General features: G+C 54.0%; 1 protein-coding gene across 2 annotated transcripts in view; it reads left to right on the top strand.

Moving 5' to 3' along the window:
- Positions 1 to 422: 422 nt before the first annotated feature.
- Positions 423 to 24,167, top strand: part of SMARCD3 (SWI/SNF related, matrix associated, actin dependent regulator of chromatin, subfamily d, member 3) — a 38,342-nt gene continuing 14,597 nt past the window's right edge. The window contains exons 1-2 of one of the 2 annotated variants that reach the window (XM_032762241.2): positions 423 to 702; positions 2,498 to 2,635. In XM_032762241.2, the coding sequence (XP_032618132.1) occupies positions 2,597 to 2,635 (39 nt within the window). In that variant the 5' untranslated portion in view covers positions 423 to 702; positions 2,498 to 2,596. Of the gene's footprint in view, positions 703 to 2,497; positions 2,636 to 24,167 lie in introns of those variants that run through there. The other variant, XM_058428115.1, reaches the window with a different exon arrangement.

The following is a 24,167-nucleotide window of genomic DNA, read 5'->3' as shown; positions in this document are numbered from 1 at the left end:
CCGGGCACTGTGGTAGCTCAGCCGCGTGAGGCGGAGCCCTGGAAGAGCCCATGAGATGGCCAGAGCTGGGCTTGTCTGGCTGGAAGTTGGGAAGAGGCTTCTCCAAGCTGCCAAATTTAAGTATTGAGTACCTAAAAGGGGAAGATTGGCATTAGTGAGAACATGGCCCTGAGGCTTGATGGACCCAAAGCCTCCCAGGGTGTGTGCGTGTTGGGGGGTGGGGATGCACATGGGTGTCCGGGACCTCGTCTAGGTAATGTCTGCAGCCACACAGGATGATCTGACTGAATCTGTGTGTGAGGACAACTGTTTGTGTGCCTGTGTGTGTGCGCGCCCACGTGCATGCGCCTGTGTGGTCCTAATGTAGGTGTTGTCTGCGGCCACACAGGATGCTGACTGCGTGTGTGACTCGTGGGCGTGCAGATGCAAGCACAGACCTACGACACATCTGTGTACAGGCTGAAGATCACAACGGGTCTGGCCAGGGCCCGCCGCGGGCCTCCGAGCTGGCGAGCACACCGACGGCTGTATGGGGCGACGCTTCCTGCTCCGGTCCCTAACTCATTATTAAGCTCCTCGCTCTTTGCAGACGCTCCCTGCGCCTCCCCCGCTCCGGGCTGCAGCGGCGCAGGCGCCGGGCCGAGCCGAGCGCCGAGCGGGGAGCGGGCGGCTACGCTCCGGGCCGGGGTCCCGGGGGAGCAGGTGAGCGACCCGCGCCGCGCAGCCCCCACGGCCCTTGGCGAAGGCGCCTCCCGGCCGCGCTGCGCCGGCGCCCCCGCCTTCCCTGCCTGGCAGTCTCTGCTCGCCTCTGTTGGCATCCTCCTCCTCCCCCCTGCCTGGCATCCCCCTCCTCCCCCTGCCTGGCATCCCTTCTCCCCCCTGCCTGGCATCCCCCTCCTCCCCCTGCCTGGCATCCCTTCTCCCACTGCCAGGCATCCCCCCTCCTTCTCCTGCCTGGCACCTTCTCCTCACCTGGCACTTCCCCTCCTCCCTACCTGGCATCCCCTTCTCCCTTCCTGGCATCTTCCTCCCCTCCTCCTTTCCAGGTATCTCCCCCACTCCTGACTCTTTCCATCCCCCCGCCTGGCATCTCCCTCCACCGCCACCCCAACCTCGTACCTCTTCCTCCTACCCTTTCCTTGCACCTCTTCCCTGACTGGCAGACTCCCATTCAGCCCCTCTGTGACACCACCTCCTCCCCATCGCTGCCTGGCATCTTCCCCTCCTTCCCTCTCCAGTACCTTCCTATCCTCCCTCCACCTGCATCTCCCCTCCTTCCCTCGTCTGGCACCCTCCTGCCTGGCACCTTCCCCTCCTCCCCCTGTCTGGCACCACCTCCTCCCATTGCCTGTCACCTCCCCCCTGCCGAGCACTTTCTCAACCTGCTCCTGCCTGGCATGCTCTGCTTCCTACTCCCCCTGTCTGGCACCTTCCCTCCTTCCCCTGCCTGGCATCCTCTCCCTCCTTCCCCTACCTAGCACCTTCCCATCATTCCCCTGCCTGGCACCTTCCCTGTCTCCACTTGCCACCGTCTTCCCTGGATACCCCTCTCCTATTCAGGTTGTCCCTCTGTCCCCCACCTTCCTGCAGGGCACCTCCCCCCAACCTTGGACTGGTAACCCCTCCCCTACCGCATCTTCCTCTCCTCATCCTCCCCTCCCACTCTGTCTCCCGGACTCCACCAGCTCTGCCATCCCCAGCACTCCCTGTCTCCAGCCTCCTCTTTCCTCATCCCCTTTCCTCCCAACCCTGCTCAGGGTTGATCCATGGGCAGCAGCCCCTTTTGCCCACATGGCTTAACCAGACCCTGAGCCACTCCCAAGCCCCACCTCTGTCACCCACACCCTGCTCCTACAGCACTGCTCTCTTCTTAGCTCCCATGCCCCACCGTCTGCTCAGGGACTTCAGTTCATGAGTTGGGTCCTGACCCAAGGAGCTGGAGGCCTTCCTGCTCTTTCAGCAGGGAAGGAAGCAGGGCAGGACAGGACAGAGCAGGCACTAGCAGGTACCAGGAGGGAGGCGCCTAGGCCAGCTGGTAGTCATGGAGCAGGCTGACTACCTGCCTGCCACCTCTGGAGTCCCTCCATGCCCCTGGGCTCCAGGGCCATCCCGGTTACCATCCTGACCTGCCCTCTGGCCTTTGCCTCCAGTGCCCAGCTCTCTCCCTCCAACCATTGCCACACCCCAAAAACTGGCCTCTCCAGTCAGGGCTTGGGCTCTGCCTGGGGTCCCTGCTCTGTCTTTCAAGTTCTTTGTCCCACAGGACCCTGGGGCCGGTCTCTGTCTGCTTCCCACACATGCTGCTCCCACCCGCGCCCTGCCTTGTGCCACCCCAGCCCCAGCTGGCCCGTGCTGGTTGCCTCCATTCTAGGCCCTTTTTTCTGCGCAGTGTCCTGGCTTCCTCAGACCTCCACTCCAGGGGAGTTTGGCTTCTTCGCAGCCTCCCAAGGCCTCCTTGACTCTACCTTGGGGCTCAGAGTCTGACCTCTCCTTTCAGATCCTCAGAATGGCCCTTGGTGCTGCAGGCGCGGTGGGCTCCGGGCCCAGGCACCGAGGGGGCACTGGATGACTCTCCAGGTGCAGGACCCTGCCATCTATGACTCCAGGTCTTCAGCACCCACCCACCGTGGTACAGGTAGGTGCTTCCTCCCCTGCCAGCCCAGGAGCAGGAGCTCTGCGGCCCCATGAGAGTCAGCCAGCTCTCGGCTCCTGCTTCCACCACATGGCCCCCTCCTGGCATTTCTGCCCCCAGCTGGACTCCTTAGTGCCCGTGGCAGGGCCTCTCTGTCCCTCTTTCCACCCCTGCTGATACCTGTCATTAATGTCCTTCCCTCCATCCCACACTCCCTTTCCTGCGTGTCCTCTCACCTCCTGGTGTCCTTAGGTCCTGCCTCTCAAAACCGTTCTGAGCCAGGGACAAGCTAGCCTGAAACCAAGTTTTGGGTTCATGTGAGCATGGTCTGGGCTCTGGCGTGCTCTACTTCCTCCCCAGCTAGACACCCAGACAACACCCCATCTCCTCTCACTGCGTACATGCGGAAGCGTGCACATACGTGCACATGCTCACGTGCACACACACCACATGCTCTCTGCGAGCTGGAAGGAACCTGCTGATTCCTTGGCACAACTTGTGCTCAGAAACCTCTAAAAACCCTGCAGGGCCCCAGGCAGGGTTCCGCTTGTGGCAGGAGGGAGGTGGCAGCCGTCTACTGCACAGCCCGCGGTGGGAGCCAACCCTGCCCTGCCCCAGGCAGACCTCTAGCTCTGATGCACTCTGGGCCATTGCTTGCTTGTAGGGCCCTCCTAAACCTCCTCCCCAAGGAGTGAGAGGAAGATGGTCTGCATTTGTCCACATCAGTCCCCATTTGTCCAGAAGGACACACTGAGGCTCTGGGCAGAAAAGCTACCTGCCCCAGAGCCCCACCTGGCATGGTAAGGGGTCGGAACTGAAGTCTGGTCTGAGCTCTGCCTGCCCAGCCCCACCCATCATCACGCTGGCTGGCCTCACGGGTGGGAGGCACCTGGCAACAGGGTGGATACTGTCAGGGCCTCAAGGCATGTGGAGCCCAGTCCCTGTCCTCAGGGCCTGCGGCCTTGGAGAGCAGCCTTGACAATCGAGCACAAAGGGCCACAGACCACACAGGCCTCAGAGCACTGAGGAGGGAGACATCAGGAAAGTCCTGGAAAGGTGCCATTGGAAACGGGTCAGAGGAGCCTGAGGCTTGGGGAGGCCTGGGGCTGTGGGCAGAATGAGAGCGAATGAGAGCGCTTTCTCTGCTTCTCCCTCCTCAGAAGTGGGCAGAGGAACTCATCTTCCTGCCAGGCTGCCCTGAAGGCCAGGGACAGCCCCGTTCCCCTTCAAACTCCCCCAGTGCCCCTCCTCCTCCAGTGAGGTGCAGGCCCAGGGCAAAATGGGGCAGGGCACCGGCTGCTGGGGAAGCCGGCCTGGCCTAGAGGATCCAAGCCACACAGGGCAGCAGCAGGCACCAGTCACCTGGTACCCATCACCAAGGAAACACACCTGGTGCCGGCATGCCCAGCCCCACACCTGAAGCCCCAGGCCACCTGCAGGAAAGCCAAGGCCTCCAAGCAAAGGTCCCACCCTCATCCCCAACACCTCCCCGGCACCTGAGGTCAACTGGGGACTGGTTGCTCAGTTTGTGGTGATTGGTGTTTTAGCTGAAATTCATAAAGAAAAGGTGTGAACTAGTATATTAAACCAAGCACCCTACAGTTCTGGGGCGTCTGAAGGTAGAGGCCAGGTTGAATGAGGGGCAGGCTGATGGGAGGCAGCTAAGCTTCCTGGGGGGGTGCACCTGAAGTGGTCCCCCATGTGGATAGTCCTCCTAATATTTGACGTGCACTCAGGCCCTAAGGGGCTCCCCAGCAGCAGTTGGAGGGAGCCTTGGGCTGTTCCAGACCTTTCCTGAAGGGTCACTGCAGGACGGGCACAGGGGAGGAGGGCAGGGGAGGCTACGAAGATTGGAGCTGGGGCCCTGGGGCAGTAGGTCCACCCTAGTGACACCTGGCCCCAGAGTGGCCCTGGCCATGAGTCAGAAGCCCCAGCTCCAAGAGTGACAAGGTGGTGGAAGTTTGGCATCTTATCTTGGAGTCGCATTCACATGCAATCGGCGGTGTGCGTTGCAGGCTCTCGGCAGCCAGGCAGGCACTTGGGCATTTGGATGCTGACAGGCCCTGGTGCTGGTACCTAGGCGTCCATCCTCACCCCAAAGCTGGCGGTGTGACTGCAAGTGAGTGCTCATGATTAGTGAGAATTCAGTGGTGGAGGTAATGAGCTAGAGGTGTCACCGGGAGGAGGCTGAGCCACCCATCGGGGATGAGTGGACTTCCCTCAGCTGTTGCTGGACTCCGAACCATCTGGAATTGCTGTACCAGAGGGGCCAAGCTGAGGCCACCGCCTGCCTCTCACGGGTACTTGGCTGAGGGACATCTTGTAGGGACCATTGCTGTGTCCCCCTGTGCTCCTTGCTAATGAGGGGTGTGGGAATCCTTGGTGACTCATAAAGGACCGTAGAGGAGGGCTGATCACTTCAGCCAGGCCCACCTTTTGGGATAGCGTGTTCGGTTTATCGACTTTCCAAGCTGTGACACCGATTCTTGGCACTCTACACTTACTTCCAGGGATTTGAGAACGTGCCTTATGAGCGTGTGCCCCACACAGGCCTCCTACTGGAATTTACAAACTTGGACCATCTCCCATGTGAACCTTTTTCCCAGACCGAAGAGCGTTCTGGGAAAATGCCCTGGAGTGAGGGACACTGTGCCATAAGGGAGGGAGAGGAAGACACAGGGAGGTGTTCTTATGCTCCGCCTCATCCCGAAGAGGGTTTCAGGTAGTTTGCAAAGATACATACAGTGAGGAAGCTGAGACAGGGATAGAGTAGAGAAAACATGGTGTCACCTAGGATGTGGCTACTGCACCAGATGCAAACCATGAGGCCCAGAGACCCCGATGCCAGAGAAGCAAGCAATTACATGATTTACACTGTGCATAAGATAAAAATCAAATGACTTGCTCAAATCACTGTGATTTCTGGTCCCAAGCCCCTGGGAAATCTCTCCTGTATGAGGAAATGCAGGGGATGCCATGTGACAAAGTTACACAATGTTCTCAACAATGTCACAACCGCTTCCTAGGGTTAAGGCAAGGACCAACACAATACTCCCCAGCCATAAACATATTGGTAATATTGCTTAACCCAAACTTAAAATTTGGAGCAACTAGAGGAATGCATTGCTACCTTCAGGAAATACCCTCTTTCTCTTTTGTAAGAGACAGAGTCTCACAGTGTTGCTCAGGCTGGAGTGCAGTGGTGTGATCATGGCTCACTGCAGCCTCGAACTCCCGGGCTCAGGCGATCCTGCTTTAGCTTCCTGAGTAACTGGGACTACAAGCGTAAGCCACAATGCCCCGTAGCTTTTGTTTGTTTTGTTTTTATTTTGGTAGAGATGAGGTCTCACTATATTTCCTAGGCCGGTCTCAAATTCCTGGGCTCAAGCAGTCCTCCCACTTCAGCCTCCCAAAGTGTTGGGAGGCATGAGCCATCGAGCCTGGCCAGGAAATACTCTCTATATTGCTATTTACAACAATGTTTCTGATAAATATCAGGCAGCAGGAAAGTTTATTTAAAATTGGAAATTAAGTACAGAGTCACATTCTCCAGGTAGGGGTAATATCCTTATAGGAAATAAAGAGCTCCTTCAGCACACAGACCCCACAGGTGAGTTTGGGTACAAGGAGGGACCAGTCCTGGTCTTTCCCCACAGGTCCTGAACCCATGGAAAAACAGGCACAGGCATCAGTTAACTTAAGTGCAAGGAAAGTCAAGCTGAAGAGAGGCTTGAACCTGAGGCCCAAGTGTAGAAGGCAGGTCCTACTCCCTAACCTGGGTTTGCTTACCTGGGCACGGGAACAGAAGGAGATGATCTGTATCCTAAAACAGACTCGCCTAGAAGAGGAACACTGGCCACAGGGTAAGCAGCCTTGCCTTCAGCACCTTCACCCCACCCGCCTGGGAAAGGGATTGTGTGGCTGGTGCAGGCCCTCACCACCTCATCAGACAGAGCCTCCTCCCACAGGGAAGAAGGGTGGGGAGAGGGCCAGGGTCATTCCAGCATCTCCTCTCCTGGGAATAGACTACGTGTTTCCTTGTGAACACGTGAAGACAAGGGAGTAGGGCTCCTCCGCAGTGGGGTGGACGGGCCACATTGCTGAACAGTGACATCGAGTCTCAGGTCAGACCTGGAGTGACCAAGTCCACCCCCTTTCTTATCTCTCCATTGGAACAATTGCCACATCCTTTTATTTGATTTTATTTCCTAGGTAAGTGTCAATTCCATCTGCTTCTGATTTCCCACGTCACTGCCCTGATCCCCACACTGTGGTCTTCTGCCCGCATCTGAGTGCCGCATACTCAGCCTTGCCCCCGCATCAGACCCTAGCCCAGCACAGTAACCAGAATGGGCTTCCTAAACACAAATCTGATTTGTTCCGCCTTCCACTTCCTTGTAGCTTCATTCTTGTGCTCTCACTCAGGGCCCTCACACATGCTGTTCCCTGCACCTCTGACACCCTTCCCAGCTCCCTTCACCTGGCTAACTGCACTCATCCTTGAAGCCTCCACTTCAGTTCCACCTCTTCCAGGGAGCCTTTCTCCCACCCCTGCTTGGACGTGAAGGCCCACCCACTCTCTGCTGTCTTGCAGCACCTACCAAAGAGGCTAATACTGAGTTGCAGGGCTCCTTAAAGGCATGGCTGCATCTGTCTTGTTCCACACAGCACAGAGAAGTATTTCTTGAATGAATGAGCAAATAAATGTGTGAGGCAGTGGACAGAGAGGGAGTGGCTCTACGGCTGATTCTAAAATGAGCCCCAGATCCCTCTTGGTGCTGTCAGCCTCACCCTCTCTACACCACCACAATGCAAGGGTGGGCCTTTCTTGCCTGCCAACCTTGTCCTGCTGTTGCCTGGGCTGCCCCTCGTCCCGCGCCTCCCTCCTGTAACTCCATGGTTGGAGGAGTGCTCCATGCTCATTCCCTCTTCAGTTATTCCTATGGTGAGGGAGAATGTCACTCCCTCTGACCTTGGTTTTGCCTTTTGAGTTGCAGGGGGAAACCCCTTTCTCCCTCCAAGCCATCTGACCACCTTTCAACATGTGGAGGCAGTTTTCCCACAGGCTCTGTCTCCGCTCTGAACATCCAGCTCTGGCTCTTTCAAATATTCACTGCCTTTGTGCCCCCTGGGGAGCGCTGAAGATCCCCCAAGGCCATGGCCCACGCTTGGAGCCACCTGTGCCTGTGCTAGAAGGTGAGCTCTCCCTTTCCAGCCAGGCAGATGGGGAAAGGGTACTCAGTTTTCTGAGTGACATTTCTCATCTGTAGAATGGGACATCATGCCCTTCTATAAAGAAGCAGTGGTGATGCCGGACCTTCTGCACAATGCCTGCATTCACCGAGCGTCCCTTGCCACTGCAAGTGTTCACATGGGATGCTGAGCGCTGTCCCTGCTCCAGGTGTCATCTGTGGACCCCAGAGCACCATCTAATGCCACCAATGCCTCCTTTGGTTGCAGGTCCCAGCCTGCCATTCATGCTGCCCACATATGCCACTGGCCACCACCCAGACACCCAGAAGTCCATTCTTCCTGTTCCATATCTGTCAGCCCCAAATGGAGCTATCTTAGCTTTAGCCCATCTTTCCAGCCCACAGCTCCCATCCAGCCTGATGCAGTCTGCAGGTGGGAGAGGCCTGTCTTCTTTGCCTTTCATAAAGTTTTTAATTGGAAAAAAGAAAAAGTGAGCCAGCAGGGCCCAGGAGAGAGCCCTGTGGTCCGTGGGGATGGCTCAGGTGGGCCGGCAGCTGAATCCACAGCAGGGGACTCAAGGGTGGGTAGGCTTGAAGGAGGTGCTAGTGGGTGGGAAGGTGCCCCCCATGGGGGCCTAAGTAGGTGCAAGAGAAGCTGAGCTCCAGCTTCAGGTCTACAGCACCCACTCTACTCTCCCCAGCAGGAAGCAGCACTGTGCTTTTACCTTTTCCTGCCTCAGTTTCCCTTCTAACTCCCCCTTCACCATCACCTCACTTGCATCTTACCCAGGCCTCTTCCTTCAGAAGAAAAGTCTGTCTTTGAGACACTTTTGATCCATTCAGTGGGCAGGGATGTCTCCCCCCCGCCACCCGCCATCGCAGACCCCACCTCAGATTCAAGAGCAGCTGCCACAAACACAGTGACCTGTAGGAAGTGAAAGAGCGAAGTGGCTAGGGGAAGAGTAATAGCAGCCAGTAAAGACTGAGGGCTCATTGCGGGCTTTGGGAACTATTTCAAGAATTTTAGGCCAGTCGCAGTGGTTCATGCCTATAATCTCAGCACTTTGGGAGGCCAAGGCAGGAGGATCACCTGAAGCCAGGAGTTCAAGACCAGCCTGGGCAACAAAGCGAGACCTCATCTCTACATTAAAAAAAAAGAGAGAGAGAATTTTATGTGGTTTAATTTATCCTAACCACAACACTATAAGGTAAGTGCTGTTATAATCATCGTCACTCCAGATAAGGAAACTGAGGCGCGGGGCATGAAGGAACTTTCCCAGTGATCAGGGCAAGAGTCCCAACTGGGGTCTCTCCACCACATTTAGCCCTCAGAAATTTGCTCTGCCCAAACCTCAGGGGCCCTCACAGGGACAAGACAGCCACCCCTTTATTCAGGGTCTCAACCCAGCCCCTCCTCTCTTGCCCCCAGCACTGAGGCTCAAGCTCAAAGGCCATTTATCATCTCACACACAGCCTGTTCCACTCATTGACTTTCACTGCTGTGCCCCTAGGGTCATTTGAGTTTGTAGCCCCTAAAACAGGGCATGGGGAGGAGATGTGACAAATCGGAGGGCTCTCGCCCCTCTGAAAAGGGACAGCCCCTCCTCAGCTCCACCCGATTGTCTCTAAGGGGACTGGTGGTCTGGTCTTGCCAAATTTCTCATTTTTTAAGAGATTCTGGAAATCTGGCTCTGATGTGAAATCTCTCCGTCTTTAAGGTTGGTGCCTAATAAAAGTGTTTAGGACACAGTGAGGGCAGAGCAAAACCTGCCCGCCCTGCCCAGTTCGTAACACTCACCTTGAGCTTTCCTTGCCTGCCACTTGTCCCCTGCCCTCCCTTCTATTCCCCAGCCCAGAAAACAAACCAGCATTTCTCACTGAGAACTCAGGGCCCCCAGTTTGGGAAACACTGCATTAAGAATTGCTGTCACTTATTTATTTGTTTGTTTATTTATTTATTTATTTATTTATTTATTTATGAGACAGGATCTCAGCTCCGTCGCCTAGGCTGGAGTACAGTGGTGCGATCATGGCTCACTGCAGCCTCAACCTCCTGGGCTCAGGCAGTTCTCCCACCTCAGTGCCCCAAGTAGCTGGAACTACAGCTGTGCACCACCACACCTAGCTAATATATTTAAATTTTAGTAGAGAGGAGTCTTGCTATGTTGTCCAGGCTGGTCTCAAACTCTTGAGCTCAAGCAATCCACCCACCTCAGCCTCCCAGAGTGCTGGAATTACAGGCCTGAGCCACTGCACCTGGCCTGCTGTCACTTTAGTTGGCTTCTTGTCAACAATGAAATTATAAACAAAACGCAGAGTCTTTTCAAAAACTTGAGGACCCTCCCCCTAGAACAGATCTGAATCCCAGTTTGAGAAGCAGTGCTCATAAATCCTCATGATGGCTGCTAATGGGAAGGGCAGGGGCTGTTGTAGAATCCCTCTCAACTTGTCTGTGTCTTAAACCCAGAGTACCAACCCCTGAGGACTTCGGAGTACATTTGATAACGAATGGGGGAGCAGTCAGATAGTGACTCAAAAAGAACATGGACCTTATGATCAGAAAACAGGAGTTTGAACCTCACTTTCGACACTAACTTGCTCTCCAGCTGTGAGTCAGTCCTTAAAGAACTCTCTACGCCTTGTGTTCCTGTCTTAAAATGGATATAGTAATAGTCATCCCTTCAGCTTCCTGGAGTGTGGAGAGAACCAAATTGGATAATGCATGTTGAACTGTTTTGTAGGCTAAGCTCCATAAAGCTCTATGTGTTAATTTGGAGGTGTTTGACAAAGTGTTTCCCTGTATCTTTAGGGTATGATACATAAACGTGGGCTGGATGCAGTGGTGTGCCGATAAATGTTTAACAACTGGCTCTTGGCAGGACAGGGAGTGGGAGCAGAGCTCTGGTTTGTATCGTTCGCCAATTCCTGTGGTATAAATACCACTAGCTGGGTGCAGTGGCTGGGCCTGTAATTCCAGCGCTTTGGGAGGCCACTGTGGGAGGCTCGCTTAACGCCAAAAGTTCATGACCAGCCTGGGCAACAAAGCAACACCCCATTTCTACAAAAAATTTTAACAGTTAGCCAGACATGGTGGCATGCACCTATAGCCTTAGCTACTCAGGAGGCTGAGGCAGGAAGATGGCTTAAGCCCAGGAGGTCCATGCTGTAATAAGCCATGATCACACCACTATACTCTAGCCTAGGTGATAGCCAGACCCTATCTCAAAAAAAAAAAAAAACTCCCATATTGGCTGATGTTAAGCTACTGACATGACACACTAGCACATTGCTGGCTGGATGTTACTACAATTGGGCAAATTTGCTAAGAATTGAAGAAAGACTAAGCCCCAAAGGATGTACATTAGTCTGGAGAGAGAGAGCCTTGTCTTGCTTCCTGTCCCTTTCTCAATACATTCAGCAAAGATTTAGATGCAGATTGAGGGTCACACTCACTAGATTTGTGAATGACACACAGCCAGAAAAGATGGTGAATATTTTGGATAACAGAATTAATATTCAAAAGCTGTCAACATTCACCTTCTACGAATTATGAGCTAATTCGTAGAAGATGAATATTAACAGGAGTAAATGTTACGTGTCCATTCTTGAGCCAAAAAGACAACTTTACAAGTAGGGGATAGGGAGACATGTTTTGCGTAGAGTAGGAAAAAGAAATGGCTGGGTGCAGTGGCTCACGCCTGTAATCCCAGCACTTGGGAAGCTGAGGTGTGTGGATCATTTGAGGTCAAGAATTTGAGACCAGCCTGGCCAACATGGTGAAACACTGTCTCTCCTAAAAATACAAAAATTAGCCGGGCATGGTGGCGCGTGCCTGTAATCCCAGCAACTCAGGAGGCTGAGGCATGAGAATCGCTTGAACCCAGGAGGTGGAGATTGCCATGAGCTGAGATCATGCCACTGCACTCCAGCTGGGGCAATAGAGGGAGACTCCGTCTCAAAGAACGAAAGAAAAGAAAAGAAAAAAGTTGAGGTTAAATTGACAATAAGGTCAATTCAAGTCCACAGTGCAATGGGTGATTACCAAAGAGTGATAAATTAATGGCCATGATGACTTTACTCAGTACTCTGTGACTTAAAGATAATTTTCACATATGGAAAATCATTACTATTTTGCTATTCACAATAACCCAGTGAGAGAGGTAAGATGATAAATACCCACTGATGAAGAGACTGAGATCAGAGAGGTTAATGGTGACTTGGCACTTTTATCCTCCTATCAATGCATGATGGAATAAAGGCTCAAACTCAGGCCTTCTGGCCCAGGTTCTGCCCTGTGCTTTGCACCCTGCTTGGAGGCCTTGCTTTCACTGGGCAAACCAGAGGATGTTCCAAGGGGAGGCCCAGGTGGTAGGTGGACTAGCAGGCAGGTCTCATCATGATCACCCTGGGAGTCCTGAAGAGCAGAGCTGTGGGGGTGTTGAGTCACTAGGGCCGCCCCAACAAAGGACCACAGACCTGGCAGCTTAAACAACAGAGATTCCTGGTCCCAATATCGGAGGCTGGAAGTCTGAAATCAAGGCATCAGTGGGGTTGGTTCCTTCTGAAGGCTGTGAGGCAGGGATCTGTCTCAGGCCTCTCTCCTTGGCTAGAAGTTGAGCATCCTCTCCCTCTGTCTCTTTACATCATCATCTCTCTGTGCAAGTCTCTGTGCCCAAATTTCCATTTCTTGTAAGGACACCAGTCCTATTGGATGAGGGCCCACCCTAATGACCTCATTTTAACTTGATTACCTCTTTAAGGACCCTATCTCCAAATAAGATCACATTCTGATATATTAGGGGTTAGGACTCCAACATATGAATTTGGGGGGACACAGTTCAGCTCACAGCAGGGGGACTCTGACAGGTGCCTTCAGAATTTGGAGATGTGTCTTACAGAGGAGCGAGATGGCCAGAGCCTCAGGGAGCTGACAGGGGTTCAAAACCCTGGGCTATCCTCATCACAGGAAGAGCCAAGGCCCTGAGGGACAGGTCGACTCCCTGCCACTGTCCAGTCCTTGGGCCCCTGGGCTGCTGGAACACTAGTTCCCCACCTGGCTCCATGAAGAGCCACAGGGCAGCCTCCAGCCTCCCCTTCTGGCAGTTACCCTGGGCAGTTAGTATGCCACCTTCCCAGCTAGTCCTGGGCATGGCCCCACGGTCTGCTCCCCCTCCATCGCCACCACCACTGCTTCTGCCCCATGCTGGCTGCCGACGCTGCCTCCAGCAGAAGCTTGGGCCCAGCTCTGCCAGGCTCCCCAGAACTCCATGGATCCCACCATTTACCTCCTCACCTCCACATCAGGGAGAAGGAGGTGGCCTGCTGAGAAGTTAGGTCTTTAGGGGGTGATTGCCTCCATCCCAGAGGAACTCCCACAGTTCCTACCCCAGGCGCTGACCTGGCCTGGCCTGGTGGCTTCTTGTGTGAGACCATCTTCACAGCACTCACCTTGGGCTTCGGGATGGCCTACAATCATGTTTTCCTCTTCCCACACCCTGTGCCAAAAGCCACTGCCATCCTGGGGCACTTTCCAAGGCAGGAGCTGACATTAGCTCCTCTCCATTTTGGGGCAAAATCCTGACTTTGGCCGGGTGCAGTGGCTCATACCTGTAATCCCAGCACTTTGGGAGGCTGAGGCAGGCAGATCACTTGATGTCAGGAGTTCGAGACCAGCCTGGCCAACATGACAAAACCCCGTCTCTACTAAAAATATAAAAATTAGCCAGGTGTGGTGGCAAGCACCTGTAATCCCAGCTACTTGGGAGGCTGAGGCAGGAGAATCGCTTGAACCTGGGAGGCAGAGGTTGCAGTGAGCCAAGATCACACCACTGCACTCCAGCCTGGGCGACAGAGTGAGACTATGTCTCAAAAAAAAAAAAAAAAAAAAAAATCATGTCTTCAGGAACCTGGCCTTCAGACCCAGTGGCTGATGATTGCAGGTCAAGAGAATGGCAGGTGCAGAGGTCCTGAGGTGGGCAGGGACCCAGTGAGTTTGAGGACCAGATAGGGACTGGTGGAGCTGAAGGCACCCACAAGGTGGAGTCAGCCCTGTGAGCCCAGGAATTTGGATTCCGTCAGTGCCGTGAAACCACTGTCAGATCTTAAGCAAGGATGTACTATGGTCCTCATTGCATTTTTTAAAAGATCACTCTGGCCACGCTGTAGAGAGAGACAGAATGGAGAGATGGGACGATCAGTGCAGAAGAAAGATCGTGCTGGCCTGGACCAGGGTGGTGACAGAAAAAATGCAGAGACCAGTGGGCTTGAGAGATCAGATAATAGCACAACCAATAAAATTTGCCTATGGATTAAGTAGGAGGGCCAAGGGAGAAGAAGATGTTCATAATAGCAACCATGGAACAGCATGGAAAATGGCCAGACCCTGGAGCTGGGCTGAGGGAATTGGATGGCTTGAGAGATATGGCGATGTAGATGGGCAGGATTGAGGTTTGGAGGGATAAGAGGGACATTCTCCAAGGTGGAACCTGGGGAGGGCAAAGACAAGGCTTTGAGGCTGGTGAGGAGGCCCCCTTGGTGAAAGTGGTAGGGCCTTGGTGGATACATGGACATCCTGCCTCTCTCTCCCCTCCCTCCCCAGCTGCCTTCCAGGTTTTAAGTTGTGGTTACAGCTTCGGCCTTGATTTAAATCCCTCAGAACACCCCTTGGCATTTCTTTAATTAAAAAAAAAAAACTTTAGCAGGAGTGTCTGGCACATTCTACTTCTTCCCATCAAGTCTGCCCACAGCCTCTGGGCTAGGATCTAGGCTAGACACAGGCCACCTGGATGAAAATCTCAGCTCCACCCCTACTAGCTCTGCAATCTTGCACCAGTCATTTTGCTTCCTTAGGCCTCAGTTTCCCCACTTGTAAGGTGGGTTAAGGATTGTACTCGCAAGGTAGGGTGACTATTAACATTAATTGAGCTCAGAACAAACAGTGGCTGCTCCCAGTAAGAGTTGTGTGTGCTGGCTTCCCTGTTACTAGTTTTAGCCTGCTGGGCTCTGCAGGGCACCTGTCCTGCCCTTTCCACTATTCATGACTCTAGCCAAGATAAAGCACAAGTCTTGGGTGCCTCTCCCCTGACCTTCACAGAGGTGCCCAAGGAGGCACTGCCCCTGAGACCCACAGCACCCCATGCCAGCCTTGGGCGTCCCGCCCAGCTGGGGCTTTCCCTGGCTGTGCTCAGGGTCTTGCTTAGGTGTCGCTACTCTGAGACACCTGTTGGGGTAGCCCTGCCCCACCCTGTTAGGGGCCCCTCCTCCCCGCTCCCACGGGGCCCTAAGGACACACCTGGCACAAAGCCCTCTATCCATCATGTCTTTCTCGATGACCACCAGGTCTCAAGGGCAGAGGCCATGTCATGCGTGTAAATGGGCAGCACTTCCCAGGAGCCGCCCCAAAGGAGGTGCTCACTAAACGCGTAGAGGACAGAAGGCAGAGGAGCACACGGGGTGGGAGGAGGCCCTGCTTTTCCTCGGATGCTGTTACCAGCAGTTCCCAAACCTCAGCTTTTCTAGGCCAATAACTGGCCTTACAAAATCTTTTTAAATTTAAGTCCCAAAGCTGGGCATGGTGGCTCACGCCTGTAATCCCAACACTGAGTGGCCAAGGTGAGAGGATTCCTTGAGCCCAGGAGTTGGAGATCAGCCTGAGCAACATAGCAAGACCTTGACTCTAGAAAAAATTTACAAATTAGCCGGGCATGGTGGCACGTGCCTGTAGTCCCAGCTACTCAGGAGGCTGAGGTGGGAAGATAGCTTGAGCCCAGGAGGTCCAGGCTAAAGTGAGCTGTGATCACACCACTGCACTACAGTCTAGACGACAGAGCAAAACGCTGTCTCAAAAAAAAAAAAAAAAAAAAAAAGAGGGTTTAAGTGCAGTGGATGTGCTATGTGTGGTGGCTTCTGAATGTCTCCCTCCTGTCCTGCAGCCCAAGCTGCAGCCCCCACAGCTCAGTTGCAGGGCCACAGGCTTCCCATGGCATGACCCCTGCATGCTAACACCACTTGTGGCTGCTCTCTGCCCAAGGAAGCGTCCAGGGGTTTGAGTAGACCCCACACTTCCCGCAGGGCTCCCAGAGCCGCCATAATTAGCCACTGTGAATGGTCACCTGGCTGGCTTCTAAGAGCAGCAGCTCAGCCTTCGCTTGTACCCACCATGGCGTTTGTGATGAGCCTGCCGCCGAAGGGCTCTGAGAGCTCCCTGGTTCCACTGCGCCCCACCCTAGCTGGGGGTTGGTTGGCAGCAGGATCATCCAAGTCCGGGAGGTAAGGCAGATGAGCAGCAGCCGAGGCCACAGGGAATCCAGGCTGTGGGGCAGGCAGGCAGGACCATTGGGAAGCTGATGTTAACAGCTGCTGCTCGTTAAGTGTTGACCCTGTGCCAGGCACTGTGCTGAATTCTGCACATGCTCAACCACATTTTAATCCTCACATCCACCCGTGCATCACATGAGGGACCCCCAGTTTTGCAGATGGGGAAATTGAGGCTCAGACAGGTCAGGTAACACGATCAGGGTTATGGTCACTCAGTGGCTGGGTGGGGTTTGAACCCAGAACCAATTGACTCAAGGGCTGTGGTTCTCAACCCTGGGGCAATTTCACCCTCCAGGGACAAGGGTCAATGTCTGGAGATACTTTGTTTGCCACACTGGGTAGAGGATAGAGGCCAAGGATGCTCCTGACATCATACAGTGCACAAGGCAGCTCCTACAATAAAGAATCGTCCAGCCTGAGATGTCAGCAGTGCCAACTGGAGAAACTCTGTTCTAGAATCCAGGCTAGGAGCCATCACAGTGTGGACTGCAGAGACCCTGCCCAGAGCAGTGGGTCCAGGCAGGGGTGGAGAGCACAGCCAGCCTTAGTTACAAGGATTTGCCGAGAGCACGCCCCAACATCTGTCGCCTCCCCACCGCCCGCCCCTTGGTGAGTCTTCGTGAGGCTTCTTGCTGCCACTGTAGCCATTTGCGTCCCAGGGTAAACTCTGCTGAGTTACTAGTGTGCTCTGTGGGGACGGCAAGATGCTGAGCTTACTGTGAAGTCCTTGGTCATGGACAAGCCTCACAAGCCCCATCTCTTCTCAATCCCACTTATGTTTGCCTGGTTCTCCAAGAAATTGGTGGTCCACTCGGCATAGACAGAGCCTGTTGCTGTTCTCACCACTTCTCCTACCCCTCTTAAGGGCCAGTTGGATCCTCCAAGTTCTCCAAACCTAGTACCAAGTGGCACCAGGAAGGCAAGGCAAGGTGGTAGGGGGCTGTCCCAGGGCACCGCTTGGCTATGTCGGGGTAACGACAGGTTCCCAAAGGATAGCCGACTGAGGTCCAGGTAGGGGGCGGGGTGGCGTGTCGCCATTGGATTCGAGTGTGCATGTCGCACAGGAGTTACACTTGCTTGTGAGGACCAGAGAAGCCACAGGAAAAAGGGGCTTGTTCCAAGTTTAACTAGCATTCATTTTTTATTTTTTCTTGTTTTTGGCTAAAAAGGAATATTTCCACAGTAACAAAGGGAACCTTCTCAAATGCATTGAAATTTATTTCAGACACCTTGGTGGTAGCACATTTTCTAGAATTTGTATTCCCAATGTTTCGAACAATCAGCTTGAGATTTTGAGGGATGTGTTTAAAAGGATAATTAAGGGTAATTCAGCTTAGCTCTACAGGCTTCCAGGGATCTTGATTTCCTTCTTTAAAAGGCAGGTGTTTGGGGAAGGTGGGGTGCGTTTGTTGGTTAAAGCAGTCAAGCTTTAGCATGGGGACACTGGGGAGGCAGCTTGGGGTAAAGGAGAAAACCCAGGGACCTTGAGGACAGGAAACCTGATTTGCAATCCTGGCCCCACCCTGTGATAGCACAGCGAATTTTGGCCAGTCACACAACTTGTTAGAGCCTCATTTTCATTATCTTTATAATGGGGACCCTGCCAGGAACCTGATAGGGTTATCTGTTGGGATCAGACAGGTTACTGTATGTAGAAGTGCTTGGTCAATGGTAAAGTCCTAGACAAATCTAAGCCAATGTTATTACTGCTATGATAACAAGTCTCGGCCAGGCGTGGTGACTCACGCCTGTAATCCCAGCACTTTGGGAGGCCAAGGTGGGTGGATCACGTGAAGTCAGGAGTTCAAAACTAGCCTGGCCAACATGGTGAAGCCCCGTCTCCACTAAAAACACAAAAATTAGCTGGGCATGGTGGTGCGTGCCTGTAATCCCAGCTACTCAGGAGGCTGAGGCAGGAGGATCACTTGAACCCAGGAGGCAGAGGTTGCAGTGAGCCAAGATGACGCCATTGCACTCCAGCCTGGGTGACAAGAGTGAAACTCCGTCTCAAAAAAAAAAAAAAAAAGTCTCAGGTTGTAACCTCAGCTGGCATTTGGAAATCCATGCTGAAGATCCTGAACGGGCTCGGAGTGGGCTCTCTTCACCTCCACCCATCACATGTTGGAGGCTCTGCCATGTGCCAGGTACTTGGGATTTAGCAGTGAAGAAAACAGATAAAAAGCCCTGCCTCCTTTAGAAACACACACACACACACACACACACACACACACACACAGAGCCCCTAACTTTTTGGAGCTTACATTCTTTTTTTTTTTTTTTTTTTGAGACAGAGTCTGTCTCTGTCATCTAGGCTGGAGTGCAGTGGTGTGATCTCAGCTCACTGCAACCTCTGCCTCCCAGGTTCAAGCAATTCTTCTGCCTCAACCTCCCGAATAGCTGGGACTACAGGTGTCCACCACCATGCCCAGCTAATTTTTGTATTTTTAGTAGAGACGGGGTTTCACCATGTTGGCCGGGTTGGTCTCGAACTCCTGACCTCAGGTGATCTACCCACCTTGGCTTCCCAAAGTGTTGGGATTATAAGTGTGAGCCACCGCACCCGGCCTGGAGCTTACGTTCTAATGGAGAAAAAGAAAACTCAGGCATCAATGTAAGGGAGTAGATGATACAGAAAGGTGGAAGGTGTGGGCTCCTGTAGGGAAAGTGGAGGGGAATAAAAGAAATGGGCGTGTGGAGGGAGAGGGCTTGCAGTTTTTAATCAGGGAGACAGACTGTGCCTCATTGAGAAGGAGACGTGTGAACAAAGGCTTTTGGGAGGTGAGGAGTCTGCCATGTAGACTGCCAGAGGAAGAGCATCCTGGGCTGGCATGGACCTGGAGTTTCCAGAGCACCGCAGGGAGCCCAGAGACCGGGGCAGAGAGAAGGTTGGGGGGGGGGAGATAGCAAGAGGTGAGAGCAGAGGGGACAGGGAGTAAGGATGAGACCAGATCCTGCAGGACCCTCAGGACCTTGGCCCTTGCTTGGAATAAGACAGAAGGCCTGGAGGGTTTAGAGCAGAGCAATGCCATGATCTGACTCCCTTTTTCTTTTTCTTTTTTTTTTAGGCGGAGTCTCACTCTGTTGCCCAGGCTGGAGTGCAGTGGCGAAATCTTGGCTCACTGCAACCTTTCCCTCCTGGGTTCAAGCGATTCTCCTGCCCCAGCCTCCCAAGTAGCTGGGATTACAGTTGCATGCCACCACACCTGGCTAATTTTTGTATTTTTAGTAGAGACGGGGTTTCACCATGTTGGCCAGGCTGGTTTTGAACTCCTGACCTCAAGTGATCCACCTGCCTCCGGCCTCCCAAAGTGCTGGGATTCCAGGCATGAGCCACTGCGCCCGGCCCTGACTCCCTTTTTAAAGAACCTGTTGCCATGTTGAGAACAGACTGTCGGGGTGAGGCTGGAAGCAGGCTACCCAGTAGCTGTGGTTTGGAGCTCGGGTGGCATCCGGGGAGAGGTGAGAAGCAATGGGCTGCTGGTCCACAGCCAATAGGATGTGCCTTCATAGTGGATGTAAGGTGTGAGGGACAGGCAGGGGTCCAGGGTGTTCCAAGGTGTGGGCCTGGGCAGCTGGAAGGAGGGAGAAGACTGGGTGGAGGATGGGGTTTGAGGCAAAAGAGAAGGAGCTCATTTTGGACAGACCATGTTTGAGCTGTTCACTGAAGACCCAGGTGGAAATGCCAAATAGGTGATTGGATAGATGCGTCCAAGGATTGGGAGAGAGGACCAGGCTGGAGGAAACTGGGGGCTGCCGACATACAGGTGGTGCTGGACATGATGTGACCGCAAAAAGGATGAGATCTCTGAGGAAGTGAGCGTGGAGAGGTGAGGAGGACCCAGGCCTGAGTCCTGGCGCTCCTGCATGGAGAGGGAAGGAGAACTGGATGGTCCCCAGGGACTCAGAAAGAGCAACCCAGGAGGCAAGAGGTCAGCCAAGAGGGAGAAGCGTCCTCCCTCCACGGGAGGAAATGTTTGAAAGAGGACAGAGTGTTGTGACTTTGCCAGGTGTGGTGGCTCACACCTGTAATCCCAGCACTTTAGGAAGCCAAGGCAGGCGGATCACAAGGTCAGGAGTTCGAGACCAGCCTGTCCAATATGGTGAAACCCCGTCTCTACTAAAAATACAAAAATTAGCCGGGTGTGGTGGCAGACACCTGTAGTCCCAGCTACTCGGGAGGCTGAGGCAGGAGAATCGCTTGAACCCAGGAGGCAGAGGTTGCAGTAGGTTAAGAACTGACAGCAGCATTTGCCAAGGTGGAGGCTACCGGTGGCCCTGCCAGGGGCATTTCAGTGGAGCAGCGGGAGCAGCATCGACAGGATTGGGATTCAGGGAGAATGGAAGAGCACAAATGAGACAACTCTTTTCAGAAGTTTTGTTGCTACTGGGCAGCAACCTGTAGGATAAGTAGGGTTAAGAGAGATTGTTTCAGGAGGCCGGGTGCAGGGGCTCACGCCTATAATGCCAGCACTTTGGGAGGCTGAGGCGGGAGGATCACTTGAGCCCAAGAGTTTGAGACCAGCCCAGGCAACATAGTGAGACTTCGCCTCTATTTTTAAAAATGTAATACAAAATGAAAGAAGAGCACTTATTTCCAATGAGGATGTAACAGTACTTGTGCATGCTGCTGGGGGAACTCCAGGGGAGAGGGGAATGTTGATGAAATGATGGTGTGGGAGAGAATTGCTGGAGCAGTGTCCTTGGTGTGGAGGAAGGACGGAGCTGGCACACGGAGGCATGGCTGGCTGTAGTCGGGAGCACAGATAGCTCATCTGGAGGAACGGGATCAGCTGCTGGCAGGCAGAGGGTGTGGTGGGAGGCTCTGGAAGTTCTTCGGAAGCTTCTTTTTTCTCAGTGAAGGGGAAAACAGGGGCACGAGCTGGGAGTGAGGAGGATGGAGGAGAGGTTGGAAGTCAGAGGAGGGAGAAGCTGCAAAAAACTCCTGTCGGGGTGTGGGAGCGGGCATAGATGTGACTGTGCTGTGGGAAGAGTGGCCGGCCAGGCAGCACAGTGCCAGCTGAGCTCGTGCCAAATCCACAGTGAGACCGGGTGGGGTGGCTGTGTGTCTTTCTCTGGCCACATTCAGGTGCGTGGTTGCAGGGGAGGAGTTGATGAAGCTGGATTTACGGCTTAAGAGAGTCAAGAGTATATGCAAGGGGTCGGGTGCAGTGGCTCATGCCTGTAATCCCAGCACTTCGGGAGGCCAAGGTGGGCGGATCACTTGAGGTCAGGAGTTTGAGACCAGCCTGGCCTACATGGTGAAACCCTGTCTCTACTAAAAATACAAAAAGTAGCTAGGCATGGTAGTGTACACCTGTGGTCCCAGCTATTCAGGAGGCCGAGGCACAAGAATTGCTTGAGCCCAGGAGGCAGAGGTTGCAGTGAGCTGAGATCGCACCACCTGGGCAACAGGGTGACACTCTGTTTCAAAAAAAGCCAGGTGCAGTGGCTCATGCCTGTAATCCCAGCACTTCAGGAGGCCGAGGCAGGCAGATTGCCTGAGGTCAGGAAGTTTGAGACCAGCCTGGGCAACACAGTGAAACCCCATCTCTACTAAAATACAAAAAATTAGACGGGTATGGTGGTAGGCACCTGTAGTCCCAGCTACTTGGGAGGCTGAGGCAGGAGAATTGCTTGAACCCGGGAGGTGGAGGTTGCAGTGAGCCGAGATCACGCCACTGCACTCCAGCCTGAGTGGCAGAGCAAGACTCCATCTCAAAAAAAAAAAAAAAAAAAGTATATACAAGGGAGGTTAAAATGGTCAATTGTGTGTTACGTGTCACCGTCAAAAGAGCCAGGAGATTCAATGTGTAAGAGCAAGGGGTAGCTGTGGGGAGGGGTGCAGAGTGGTGAAATGAAGCAGAGGTTCCAGAGGAGTCACAGGATTTGGAGGTCAGGGAGCTGGACAGGGTGAACTGGAAAGAGGAAAAAGAGGAGATGGTGGTCAGTGAGTGGGGTGCATGGGACTGAAAGTGGGGGGCTGCGGTTGCTGCAGTCATCTAAGAGATGACCTTGGGAGTGCATGGCTGAGGGAATAGGGAGAATCGCTGGAAGAGGAGCTGCCAAGGAACGGAGAGGCCAGAGATGTCCGGAAGAGCATGCAGCAGGCTGGACAGGAGTGGTGCTCCAGAGAGTGACATGAGCCAGAAGCCAGAATCCGCACGAATGAAGGCTCCCTAGCTGGGGGTAAGATGCAGAGTCAGGGGTCTGGAAACAGCAGTGAGGGGCAACGGGGGGCCATACCCACCCTGAGGCCAGTGGTCGAGCCACTGCTGGAAGGGAGCCTGGCATCTTCTTCTGGAAGGCACAAAGGATGCTTCCAGAAGAGGTGGAGCATGTTGGAAATGTTCCTTAGGACAGACCACACAGTAGGAGGGTTTCAGGGGCTGGGGAGAGATGGCAACTGTAGGAGGGTCTAGGGCCTTGTGGGACTCAAAGTGCAGGAGTTGAGGGGTCTGGGGCTTTCTGTGGTGACTGATGCAGTTGGGGATAAAGGGCAGCATGAGATTGAACCTGGTGCCCTCAAAGCCAAAGGCAGGTCAAGGGCTCCCCCTGGCCCCATGGTGCAGAGTGGAAGGTGCAGTGTCAGACCCGCAAGGACAGCCGGGCGGCGAGTCCGCGCGACACTTCCACAGGGGTTTTATTTACACATCCCACTGCCCGCTGCCATTTGATTTAATATTCTCAAAAATTTGTTTAGAGAAATGCAGATGGACTTTTTGTAACTATTCACTTCTCTTCACTCCGGTGACACCCAGACCCCAGAATGCAGTGATTGGCAGGAATCTCCCTGAACACCTGTTCAGAGCAGTAGCTGAGGCCCGTTCCTGCCTCACAAGTCCTCAGAAGCTTCCCGAGGTGAGGGGCAGGACGCTGGGCCACCAGGATTGTCCTGACACTGTTATGGGGAGCTGTTAGCTGCAAAAGACAGAGAGAATTGGAGATGCCAGAATGGGGCTCCCCTCACTAAGAAAGAGGAGGGCTGGGGCCTGGGGAACACAGGACACACGTGGAGACAGCTAGCAGGGTGGCCAAAGGCCTCCCCATACCAGGCAGGGTGGAAGAGGCAGGGCCCTGGCCCAAAGCCCCGGTGAAGCGGGCAGCACTGTGTGCCTTGCCAGCATTTCCAGAGGCCGAGGTTGGAGGGAAGGCAGCAGCACCCTCATGTCACAGATGAGGACAGAGCTCCAGGGAGGAAACGGCATTCCCAGGGCCACACAGCCCGACATGAGCAGATCCCAAGTCGACCAGAAGCCACAAGGCTGCCCCCCAGATCCCTGGCAGCCAACATCTGGATGCAGCCAACATCTGGATGCAGCCAGCATCTGTAGAGAGATGGGGATGTGGGTAGGATGTCTGAGACATGCACTGGGTGACTCCCCTGGCACCTCAGGCATTTGGGACACTGCTGGGGCAGGGTGGGAGTGGGGCCTTAGCAGAGCCAGGGGATATTATGGGGATGGGTGGGCTTCCCAGCCCTGGCTGCCTGTTAACCAGGAGGCTGCTGGAGCCAGAGATGGCTCCCACACACCTGGGAGGAGGAGAGGGAAAGACTGGCTACTGTTTGGAGTCTCAACCACCCTATGAGTCCCGAGGCCATGCGATCCACTTGTGTTTGCCCTGGGTTTCAGCCACATCTAAGGCACTGAATCTGGCCAGATGCGCCAGGTGTTGATCTGGAGGGAGAGGAGAGGAGAGTGAGGATGGCTCTGAGTGACCCATCCCTCCCTCCAGGGGCCATACAGCCAGCAGGTCAGGGCACTGCCCAATTCAGGGTCCCTGGATGTGTCCCTATTGCCCGCCAGGCAGAGCCACACCCTGGAAGGTGGGAGAGAGGTTATTAGCACCCGTCAGGATCCCACGTAAACACCATCCCACAGCCCAGCCGTGTCCTTGCAGAAATGGGGACCAGGCCTGTGTGGCACGTTTTTATGGGGTGTGTGACCTGCTACAAGCGACCACCTCATTAATGGGGAATAAGAAAAAACCTGCTGTGAATCCAAAATGTGCCTTCCCTGTGGGCCAGC

The sequence above is a fragment of the Hylobates moloch genome, unplaced genomic scaffold (genome assembly GCF_009828535.3).
Source record: "Hylobates moloch isolate HMO894 unplaced genomic scaffold, HMol_V3 SCAFFOLD_1, whole genome shotgun sequence".
Classification (NCBI taxonomy): Eukaryota; Metazoa; Chordata; class Mammalia; order Primates; family Hylobatidae; genus Hylobates; species Hylobates moloch.
This window is presented reverse-complemented; position numbering and strand designations above follow the sequence as displayed.